A 12,637-nucleotide genomic window follows, 5' to 3' on the forward strand; every position below is an offset into this window, starting at 1 on the left:
ATGTACGTCAAGCATAAAGAGCAAAATAGTCAACCTGTAATATAACTTTAAACGTGGTTCGGTGCCAAAAAGGGTGCGTTAATTATTCATAAATTAATAGTATAGCCACAGAAAAATCCTTAGTTATTATGGTATGTCTAGCTCTAATTATAGTCCCTTCTCCAATATGAGGCTATGCAAGAAACATTTATAATCACTTTGTCTTGCAAATCCCAGCTGATGGTAACCACAAAGATTGCGAAATCATTAACATTTAGACAAAATAGTTCTTATATTCTAGGAAGAGAAAAGGTTTGTATATACACGATTGCAATTATGAGGCTATTTTATCAAAGATCATTGCATATATAGGTAATTAACATTTAGACAAAATAGTTCTTATATTCTAGGAAGAGAAAAGGTTTGTATATACACGATTGCAATTATGAGGCTATTTTATCAAAGATCATTGCATATATAGGTAACAAATTTAGCCAAAATAATTATGTTCCCATCTCTTAAAAGTCTTTTTGTCTTCGTGTGCACGCATGCTTGGTTTGAGATCATAATTATCTTGGATTAAAGAGTAAATTATTTGCTTTATCAAGGTAATCTCATTATGAAGGTTGAAGATTGCCATTACATGTTTAATGTTAATTAGCAACCTGATGAAAATGATAACAAAAGATGTTATCACATGTTAAACAACACTGATAATATAAAAATTCCTTAAACTATCGGGTTACAGTGGTAGAGCCACCCTTGTTAAAAGAGTGTCAATTGACACTCCTTCGCTAAAAATTTACAGTTTGTAAATTGATAAAAAGAAATTACAGTATATATCCTACACGCTGAATTTTCTTTGACTTTTTTCGAATATTTACTTCTTTATAATTAACTCCTTTTGCTTCTAGTGAAAATTTTGACTCCATAAGCATATATGGCTAAAATCCTAAAGGGACATACTCAATTACTCTATTCTTGTTTTCTTGTGGCGGGGTTTAGAATGGGGTGTAATCCTCATACTCCGTAAGAACGTCATATTGGGACAAAAGGGAGCTTTATGAAACATCTTGCTGTAGTATATTTGAAACTTAAATCTAGAAGGCAGATTCACACTTTGGGTTGTATTTTTTTTTTTTATTAGGCATGTGAAACGTAACATAGGTGGGCTAATCTAAGCCTTAAAAATTAATATTTTCTTTTAAAAAGGAGGGCAGAAATGTGATCTTTGGGTCCAATAAAATTGACTCCACATCAAAAAGCCATTGGTGATTGAATGTGCTCGCAATGCTAAAGACACAATCATGCCTCTATGGGTCGGTCACGTGAACCTTCACCAAGGTGGACGTGGCATCTCGTATATGTGTTAATTCGAGTTCGATACTTTGAGTCAGACCTCGTATATGTGTTAAAAAATCATTACATAAGTATAAATAATAAATTTCGAACACAACAAATCAAATTGAATGTGATAGAATCTCAAACTCAGAATTGGGTGTGGTAGAATATCAAACTCAGACTGCAAATCTTAGATCCATGTATAATCTGCACTGTCCATGTGCCTACAAGAGTATGCTCACTTTGTCAGTCTCAAGTTGAGATAAAGGCGGAAGACTTCAGTCTCCAGCTGAGATAAAGGCGGAAGACTGCAGTAACTTCACAACCAAAGTAAATCAATTTATAAAGAATCCGAAATGTTTGATTAATTTGTAAGTATAACAAGTTATGGATTATATATTTTCCTTTAATTTTAGCTAGTGGGATTTCACCAAAGATAGAGACCTAATTTGACAAGCCTTCTATGGAAAGGTTTCTAGTGCTTGTTTGGACACAAGGAAAAAAAGAAGGTAAGAAGAAAAAAAACTTTAACAACTTGCACCACTTCATAAAACTTCTTTGCAAACAGAACAAACTTGTCAGAAACGATTGCCATAGATTTTACAGAGGTAATCAAAATGTTAAAACATGAGCATATTCCTTCCAATTCTATTATATTTGAATGAGGTCATTGCTGCAAAGATCCGAAAATCTGGAGATAAGACATAGGGAGCAGAACAAGGTAGCAGATCTAATGGCGGCTCCTCATCAAGGAAGGAGCTAGAAAATATATTTTGATCATATCAGAATTTTAATAATTCCTCCAACATTTTCAAATGAAAATGATTTGGATAGACATTCTAGGAACTATTTCGAAACGAATAGTACTGATTTGTAATAGTAATCTGGTAGGATACACTTCCGAACTACGACGAACCTCAAATGCTCGCAACAATCTGCAATCTTGTTTAGACAAAGCAAAGATTTGTTTCAAAATAATCTTTAACCTCACTTTCAATGCAGAACTATTCATCCTTGCAGGAAGAAGTTAACATCTAAATCACAACTTCAAGAAGCCATTGCCATAATAAGGACTAGTTCAAAATTTCATTCATCATACCAGATCCATAAACAATATTTATGCATCGCAGCAACTGTACAAGAAGAGATACTGCAAATAAAACCATATCAAACTGCAAAATGCAGCCTTGTTTCTTTGCTTTTTCTTATTATATTTGCTCTATAGAGGGTGGAATGGTAGCCACATCTATAGAGCCAATACATATTCTCACCCCCAATTTTCAACCAAGACAGTGCTACGAGCATTCGTTCCGGGTCACCTTCCAAGTTTATGCAGCTGGAACCTTTTTTCCGTCTTCTATAAAGAATATTGAAGTCTCTGGAACCTGAAAACCGCCAAGCAAAAAACTTTAGCTGACATTTTATGAAATTGGACAATTGAAGATGGTATAAGGCCAACAAGTACTGCTACACCGGTATTCCCAATTAGTATATGGATACTCTTTATTCATTCCCCCTCTTTTTGGGTCGTTTTATTCCAACACTCATAAATGTCTTTTAAGACAAATTTAAGGGTTTTCTAAAGCCAGATCAAATTACTAGAAAGTAGAAAATGGTATGCTAAGTGAAAGATAAAAATATTGAAATGATAACATGGATAAAACAGCAACCATGATCTTGATATGATAACATGGATAATCTCCAACAGAAATAGAAAATGGCAATGGAAAAAAAAGATTCTTATGTTGAGATGAGGCAGAAAAAAGGAAAAACCCATCTAGAGATAGGGAAATGCTGGTCAGACCCTTTTGTTTGTTGCATTTGTGAAGTATAAGATTATCATTTCTTTAAATGCATTACTTGCAACGTGAATTGCAATAAAAGCTGCCAATGCCAACATAGAGGACAATGGCCCCAAGCTATTCAGATGATGAGAATTTTAAGACAACAATAACAACCAAAAAAAAAAAATATTATTATGCTAAATTAAAGCTGAAAAATCTCTGTTTTTATGTTATAATGCCACAGTACATCAGTCTCAATTTTGTCTGATCATATGTAGTATCGAGTCTAGCGACCAAGATGTGTTCACAAACTTCTTTACCTGAATGAAAATCCTGCATGCATCCTACAGATGTGGATGGTTTGATTAAGATTAGTGAAGTATTTTATGACCAACATACCAGGCACGATGGAGTACAACTGTAAACTTAGTTTCTTCTTATAGTCAGAGATATAACAGGATGAAATTTATAATCTTAAAGGTTGATATTGATCATTATGGTAGAAAATCCAGCCGCAACATCAACGGAAAGTTTCTGTTGGAAGTGTAACCAGACTGAGACACATATAAAGACAATAATCAGAAGGTAAAACAACATACATCTGGCCAGGTTTCTGTAATGAAGTCCACAATGTCATAGGATATGTCCCCTTGAACATCAATCTGCTCCTTTTCAGTTGGGCCCTGAAGCATCAAACCAGGTCAGTATCCATCTACCTCATATCAGAGAAAATTATGAACCACAACTTCAACACACCTTAACCACAGAAGCTCCAGTAGCAAACTTTTTTCCAAGCTTTTTTGAAGCATCACTTAGTTTAACACCTAAAATGTCAAAAGTTAGTGAAGCTAAATACTGTAGCAACTTGGAAGACAGAAAAGATAGAAAAGCAAGACAATGCAAGATAGTATGCAACTACAGATATTGCTCACCAAAGATTTCGAGGCCCTTGATGGTAGTGATACTCTTTCGTCTGTTTCTGGTGACCTTTTCAATAATAATCTCCTGCTTATCCTACAAAATAAGCAAGCAAGTTTTATAACTTGTATACTTACTTATAAGTCCATTTTCACAGCATTATTTTTTGGATCATGACGCCACTGCTAAACAAATGGATAGGACTCCATACTACGCCGAATAAATGACACCCATTATATGAAAATTTGCTCATATACAGTGAGGACTCGGGTTAGCATTACGCAAGATGATAGTTTTAGTTACCAATGCCTATCAGGCTCTCCTGAGGGAGAGAAGGAAGGAGCAGAAGAATGCACCAGCTTGATATAAGAGCTAAAAAGACAAAGGATTGAAATGTGCTAGTAGATAAGCCTCATTTGCTGCTTAACCATGCCAACATGGAAACCAGATCATGCCAACAGATTTGGGATCTTCATCTCAGTTTACCTCAATAAAATGGACTCATTTCAACCAAATTCACTAGCAAACATTTTAAATACATTCTAGTTAGTTATGCTAGTTGTTTTTAGTAAGTACACTAGAAATTTGTTTCGAGAAGCTATTTTCTTGAGTTTCTCCAAATGGATATCCTATGGGGGAGATCATTCTCAAGGTCATGAACCATTTACTTTTTCCAATTAAAACCTTTCTTTCCTCCATAGCACCACGCCTCACAGAAATCAAGTTTCATCACCATACCTCCTATAGTGTATTCACAACAATGAATGAATGTATATCTGAACTGCAAGCATCTTATGTAACACTGTAAATCCGGCCATCCGGGTTAGGTGTGAATGTGTTAAATGAGTATTAGTGTGACATTTTAGCCATACGAAGTCCCATCGGGATGAACTTGGGTGGAAATAGTGAAATGCATAAGATTCGATAGAATCGATTAAGTTACGATAGGTCTGCCTTCAAGCCTGATTTCGTGAAAATCCGTTGGAATTTGAGAAAACTTAAAATTGAAAGTTGTAGCCCTTGGAAATACTTTTCCATCCATATAAGTTGGAGCTCAAACGGAGATCTATGCTAGGAGTTATGACCATTTTACTGAACGCTGTCGACAAAGTTGAAAAACGCGAAATTTTGACCCAAGTGTGAAATGGATCAAGGAGCTCGCTGAGCTAAGCTCAAAGCGAGATATGGTCATGCTATAGACCTCGCTCAGCGAGGTGTAGAGTCCCAAAATGAAAAATTCCAGAATGGACCTAGGAGCTCGCTGAGCTAAGTTCAAAGCGAGCTAGAGTCATGCTATAGACCTCGCTCAGCGAGGTGTAGGGTCCAAAATTCCCCATCCAATAAATTCAACACTTAACTCGAAAATTCATTTGTCAGATATTCCAACTTCGTAGAAAACACCTGAAGGACGATTTTTCTCTCCTCTCAACCTACACATCAAGGTAAGAACATCTCTACGATTCCTAATCAATCCTAGCGCTAAATACATGATTCCTAACATGATTCTTAAACAAAAATATAGGATTAACAAGTAATCCTTCTCCAACGATTCAAAGCTAGGGTTTGGGTGTTCTTAGTCAGAGAAGCAAGATAATTCGTTGGATTAGAGCGTTTACAAGTATGTAGGGCTTCTATCCACATGTGGGAACATCATTGTTCTTCCCCACGCCACGTTTAATCCATGACAACACTTCCTTCTCCTTAGAGCTGGAAAATTATGTCTCAGTTCATGATAAATCCTATATATATGTGTGTGTGTGTGTGTTATTGTGCTCAATCATGTTTCCATTAATTGTGTTCATGAATATCATTTCGATTACCATGAATCTGTCTGTAATCCACGAATACTCATGTTTTGAATTCCATGGGTTCTCAATTACAAGTCATGAACCAATATTACTCTACTTCATGAATATTACATGTTTTCATGCTTTACACAAGTTATATATATCTATATACATGTAATATTATACTTACAAGTCACAAGTCATGTTATAAAAACCATGGGCTCAGATGCCACCTATATTCATGTTCATACTTTTGGGAGTAGCATAGGTTTACCGAGAAGGTGCAGACTATCTGAAACTACATATGTCAACGTAGGGTAAGGATCGCTCCGCCTAGTTAGGACGATACCTTCAGATTACTGATGAGATCCTTTCATGTCATGTTCATGTCTCATACCCCGGCAAAGTATGGGATTGCTCTGTTGGTCGGGCCAGGTACCAGACTCAACGTGGTGATTTCATGTTGTCGGTTATACTAGGGCTCTCCCATACACACACACACACACACACACACACACTCTTAAAAATGTTTTACTTAGGTTATATTATATTCATGTCAAATGTTATTCATGTTCATGCTTAGCTTGCAGTTTCAATTTCGTATAACTTAATATATCCATGTTATTGATTTGGGTTGCCCACTACCCCACTTACTACCCATTCCCCGAGCACCACACTTACTATTCTTTCATTCAGTTGCTTTACATACAAGTACAATTCCAATGTACTTACGTCTCTTTTGCCGTGAAATGCAGGCATCAATTTACAGGATGACGGATCTGCTCGCTGGGATTCCTCGTATCAGCTATTGGTAAGCCCAATTCATCCAGGGTGTCATCTTTATTTCATGTTTATGTCATGTCATGCAGTAGAGGTATGCCTAGGGCCTTATCCCGGTAAACAGTTTAGCATCCAGATTCATGTTCAGAGGTTTCATAGACTAGTCTAGCATGTCATGTCAAATACTCAATTGTGTTTTAGCCTTGTCGGCTACATTATCATGTTTTTCATACTATTTCCGCACTCATGGTTAAAACGTTATTTTCAAACTTATGATTACTTAATCTTATGCTCATTCAGACTTTCATGATTTAACTCATATTCTGCATTAGTACATGTCCTATGTTGATTTAGCAATCCATGTGGTTCGCTAGGTCACATGCAGTCAGGCACAGAGTGCCGTGTTATGCCCAGGCCATGGTTGGGGGCATGACATCTTAACAGACGGCTGTAGAAAAGAGGTCATTTTACAACCTCCGAGGATTAGTCTAGGTCAGGTTTAGTTACATTGGTCCACAGAAGCAAACCTTTGATTTGGCAGAACAAAAGAGATTAAAAGAATTAGTTCAAATATTTCAATTATATCACAGACTAGGCATTTAAGATTCATCGCTGCATGAAATAGTACACAGAAAACCTTCAACTGAATTGATTAACGTAAGTATCTAACAGTGTAAAATTTCCAAAAACAAAGATGTAGTAACTTTGGAAGTTAATACCAATTCACTGATTTTTTTCTGGTTGGTAAACTGATTGGATTGAGCTCTTTTTATTTCTGTAGTCTCTACCTACAGCCTCTTCTGTTGAGAAAGAACAGCTAAGGAGAAATAACTAAGGATGCTTGCATATTCACATTGCAAGGAAAACCCATTCCGAAGCATAATTAGCTTCAAGTTAGTTCAAGATAGTTCAACTAGGTGAAATAGCATCCATCCAAAATTTGAATATAAATGATAAAAGCAAGATTTGTAACATAAAATCTTAATGCAAAAGACTGAAAACTTTTCAGTTAGAATGATCCATTTCATAATATGTTGGTCAAACTAAAACCTTATGAAGATAGCTGACAGGGAACAACAATGAAAAGTTTTACAGGCAAAGGAATTCAAAGAAAGAATTACAAGAACTTCACTGAATCGAAATTTCTAAGTGCTAATAAATCACATGGATGGCACAGAGCCATGCCATTTTGAAAGAAGGATTAATATACATTAGACAAAAAGATAAATGCTTGAAATTTCTTACTTTCTTTTTTATCTTTCCACCAGGAAGGCGCTTGACTTCTTCTTTCTTAGATGTAGAAGAACCTGACCCAACAAAGGGAGCAGAATGGTTCAGAACAGAATTTAATTTGAACATGCTAAGGGGGGAAGTAGATAAAATGAAATCCGAAAAAACAAAGAAGATCCAAAATCAGCTGCTACAGTTCTTAGTTCAAACTTTTCTCTAAAACTATTGGCCCCACAGGGAAGGAAGACAGGGTTTAAAACATCAAATAAATATTGTTCTTCCAAAAACAGACAAAAAGCCCAGAAATGCAGATGGAAAGAGGAAGGTTAAGACCATAATTCAATTTGTGAGAAGGTAGATGAAATGCGAGGGAAAATCAAACCAAATACCAAGCCAGTGTTCTAAAACAGTTGCCAAATCGAAATAGGTTAAGAACATAATTCAATTTGTGGGAAGGTAGATTAAATTAATTTCAACATCAAACCCAAAGTACTTGATACATGTTCATAGAAGAAGTCAAAGATATGAAATGAAAAGTTGAATTGACCAAAAAGAAACTCGACATCTCTTTTAATTTTTTTATAATTACTCCTCCTTTAGCACATATGAGCTACGCAATAATGTGACGCTTCTTCCATCTTCACTTCCTTCGATTGTGGGAGTTCGGGAGGATTGTTCCAATTTGATAGAGAGCTCAGACAAAAGTCCTCCTCTCTCATTCCTGGTCATTAACGCAACGCAATGCAATGCTCTGGCAAAGTGTTGCAGAAAGAAATTGACAGAGGTTGGTCAAGCGGATATCGTTAGCAACAAAAAGAGTACAGTCCACTCACAGTTTTTTTTTTTTTTTTACTTCACCAATGTTTGCAGAGCATGCCCAATCTTAACTCCATATAAAGGAAGAGAGTGAGATATGTTAATGACCAATAAAGTAGTAACAAATTTATGAATACTCATGAATGAGCCTGCTGGGACGTCTTTGATAAGTTAAAGTTTTATTAAGAAACAGTACCAAGGTAGTACTTCAGCAAATACGAAAGGCAGGACTTGTTTTACATTACATATATTCTAACAAGTCCAGCATATCATGCAAATTCATAACTAACTTCCTTTTCATCCAGGAGTACAAATTCCGCATGCAAGTTCAATAAGGATTAAACTTGTTGGGACGTCAAGGCACACGTTATTCACTGCCTGGATGTAGCGCTAAATGGGTAAAACGTTCCACAACATCTTCGCCTGGGTGTGAAGACTACAAGAAGGGTTCCCGTATACAGGACGAGTGTGGATAAAATGGACGAGTGTGGGCAAAGAAGTTAACCCGATCACATCAGCATCCGGATGTGGCGCTAGATCAAATAGGAGTTGTTCCATAAGGTTGTTGACAAATAAGTCAACTGAATCAGTAGGTTTCTTAAAGAGATGGAGAGAGCTTAGGATGAAAGTTGTGTGTGTTTATAACATAGCTCTGTTAGAGAAGTAGATTTGCAGATTGGGGATAGAGGCGTATACACTATGAAGAAAGGTGATAGCGGATAAATATGGAATCATAGAAAGGGGTTGGCGGACTAAAAGCGTGACTGTCCAATTTAGGTGCGGCTTTTGAGGAACATCTATCTATATAGAATAGGAGAGGCAAAAGAATAATAGGATGACAAGTGTCATCACCACAAAAATCGGAATTTAAAAATACAAAAAAGAAATTGCTTAAGTAAAAATTGTTGAAACTGCTAATGCAAATCAGATAAAGTCTTTAAAACACTCGCATTGAACAAAAAAATAACGTTGAATTCACATGTTTGCAGAAATAGTGGACCGGTTCCACCAATTAAGGCAATTTTAAAGGATACCAATGTAATGGAAGCAGTGTTACCAAAAGTGAAAAGCGCAAAAAAGCTTTAAGGTCAGCTGGGGCTTTAAGCGCAAATAAAGTGTGGGCTTTAATGAAAAAAAGCGCAATGGTGCAAAAAAATACAAATATATATATATATATATGTTCAGTCCAAGATTGATAATAATAAGCATGAATAAAAAATATATGGACAAAGAAATTGCAAAAATATTACGTTAAAGTGAAATATCAATCATCTAGTGTCATCCTCCAAGAGAGGCTCATTGGCAAGGAAAAGTATGTCTTAAAGCCTCGATGATGGCACTGAAGAGCACATAAAGCGAGGCGAAGCGCTCAACATGTTTTGAGTCCCGCTTCAGGGCTTAAGCGCGCTTAAAGCGCGCCTTTGATAACACTGAATGGAAGGTTACAAGCATTCAACCGATAGTGTTGAACTATCAATTTATCCATTTGAGTTGAAATACTGTTTCAGTGTGCTTGCAGTTTCTGCTATTAAAAAAAAAAAAAAATTGTGGTCGGTTTTAATTTGTGTTATTGCAGTTATTTTTTAAACTGTGAGTAAGATGAAGAGTGTTGGGGGACTTGCACTTATCTTAACGTTTATAATAGAAACTTGTAGCTAACTTGTGTTTCAATTAGGCGTGCAGCAATTTTTCATTTTTTGCTTTGTTTTAAGGTATAGTTCATCATAGAATAAATTGTTTTACTTCTTAATTCAAAAATCTTTCTCAAATCTTTGCTAAATTTCTACATTATTCCATGGCTCCTCAGGCAGAAAAGAAGGCCACCGAGAAGAATCCGGCATCGGAAAATACAGGAAGTATTCGCTAAATCGTAGAATAGTGCTTTTTGGAATTTCAGTAAGTTCAATCTCATCCAAATGTATTTCTGTTTAACATGAATAAGAAGTCAAGAAGCACAAGATCTTCACTTCAATCTGGAGACTAGAAAATCAGCAAACAGAGGATTTTTATCAGCAAACAAAGGCTTTTTAATGTGTTTGTTCTTTAACGTTTTTGTTTGCGTAATCTACCTTCTTATTAGCGAAATCACCATCAATAAGATGTAGTGGAATTTGAGTTGATTCTGCAGGACAAAAACGTTAATCAACATTGACTTTTACTCTTACTTCTAATTACACTATGGTTTTAATTACTCTAAATTATGATCGCTCGATAAAAGCTGCTTAGGTAGATGTATAAAAACAATGACATTGCATGGATAATGGACATTATTATACACAAATAGTGTGACGAGTCAATAGTGTTTGTTGATGTTGGTCATTCTGATACACAAATAGTGTGATGAGTTAATTCAATGTTTGAGGGACGCACATAATATTTGCACAGTTTCTATTATTCGTATATCTAAATGTAGTCAATGTCACCTTAGCCTGCTGCTATGATCTTGAGTTTGATAGATATTTGTAGTTTTTGAAGTTCTGCCATGGAAATAATGATTTTAATTTGTGGATGAACTATTGGAGGTTCTTTCGCTCATCAAAATGTTCCACCATTAGCTTAAAAGTGCCGATGGATTATTTTATGGCACATCTACTCGCTTAGATTTTTGTTTCCTTTAAGTATTCTGTATGAATGGTATTGTCTTGATGATTAGATAACTTCATGTTGTGTACTGTTTGTTTTTTCAATATAACAATTGCAGTAGTGCGAATAGTCCTTTATACCCTCACCACGTCATCTCGACCACTCCCTGATGATGACATATATCGTTATGGTAATAAGCGCTTCTCGAGTTCGGCGGATTTCTTTGTAGGTAAACTGACAGTTTCTCCTAAATTCAAAGTTTACCTGTAGAGCAAATTATCAGGCTCTACGTTACAGGAATGCGATAGAGGAGTTTGGAACAAAGTTGGTGGATATATAGACTTAGAGATAATGGTGGGAACCACACACACACACATACACACACACATATATATATATATTGCTCTCCAGATTCGGGTAGAAGGCTAGTAGATAGTCTCGTTATCCTTCCTTATTAGTAGTCGCATTATTGCAGTATAATTTCTTGTGCTCTGATTTCTGCTATTATCTGTTATTTCCGGTGCTTTGATTATCCTATTTTATCTGTGTCGCTTTCGTTATTTGCATTTCCATATCGCTTTGAATCTCTTAGCCTTATCTTACCTCTTTTTATGATTTTATTGAGCCGAGGGTCTTTCGGAAACAGCCGTCCTACCTTGGTAGGAGTAAGGTCTGCGTACACTCTACCCTCCCCAGACCCCACGTTGTCGGATTTCACTGGGTTGTTGTTGTTGTTGTAATATATATATATATATATATATATATATATTGCTCTCCGTTATTCAAGGTAATCTATCCGATCTATTTTGCATTTCTCACCCATTGATGAGTTGATGTATGAGTAATTAACTTAGCATATTTCTCGAGCATGTAGATATGAAAAGGATACTAGCCTTTACTGTAGAAAAATCTTTCAAATTACTCGCTTAAATATTAAATTTAAGCAGAAATAGATACAACAATGAATTATAATTATATATCTATTTAAATGCAATTATTAGAATAAGATTAGCTAAAGTTTCATTTAATCTTTTATTCTCGTTCCACAGACCTAAAAAAATCTTGTAGTCGAGGTCTATTACTTTACTTTGTTAGAGGATAAGATTCAATGGATTCTGCAAGTCAAAATTATGAGCAAGGAAGATAACACTTTCAAGAACGTCCATAATACAAAGTAGTAGTAGTAGCAGAACTGCAAAAGTTAAGTGATCCCTCCTTTTGAATGTTATGTGGCATATAAGATTTATTTTATGATTTGTAGTTTTAGCATAGGTGGCTAAATCTTGGCTCAAAAAGCAAGCATTTTCTCCAGTTATTAAATTTTTGGACTAACCTGCTGCATATTTTTGGTGGATGATACGAGAATTTTATTACAATTTCATGCTCATTTGGGTGGGGTAATTTATTAATTTAATGAAG

General features: G+C 35.6%; 1 protein-coding gene across 4 annotated transcripts in view; it reads right to left on the minus strand.

Moving 5' to 3' along the window:
• The window catches only part of LOC132030917 (translation machinery-associated protein 22-like), a 102,319-nt gene that overhangs the window by 83,901 nt on the left and 5,781 nt on the right, over positions 1-12,637 (minus strand). For 2 of the 4 annotated variants that reach the window (XM_059420711.1, XM_059420710.1), the window contains 5 exons: positions 7,835-7,896; positions 4,037-4,118; positions 3,861-3,928; positions 3,704-3,787; positions 2,379-2,705 (listed from right to left, as the gene is read on the minus strand). In XM_059420711.1, the coding sequence (XP_059276694.1) occupies positions 2,649-2,705; positions 3,704-3,787; positions 3,861-3,928; positions 4,037-4,118; positions 7,835-7,896 (353 nt within the window). In that variant the 3' untranslated portion in view covers positions 2,379-2,648. Of the gene's footprint in view, positions 1-1,855; positions 2,012-2,378; positions 2,706-3,703; positions 3,788-3,860; positions 3,929-4,036; positions 4,119-7,834; positions 7,897-12,637 lie in introns of those variants that run through there. The other 2 variants (XM_059420712.1, XM_059420713.1) reach the window with 2 other exon arrangements.

Source organism: Lycium ferocissimum, chromosome 9 (assembly GCF_029784015.1).
Source record: "Lycium ferocissimum isolate CSIRO_LF1 chromosome 9, AGI_CSIRO_Lferr_CH_V1, whole genome shotgun sequence".
NCBI classification, from domain to species: Eukaryota; Viridiplantae; Streptophyta; class Magnoliopsida; order Solanales; family Solanaceae; genus Lycium; species Lycium ferocissimum.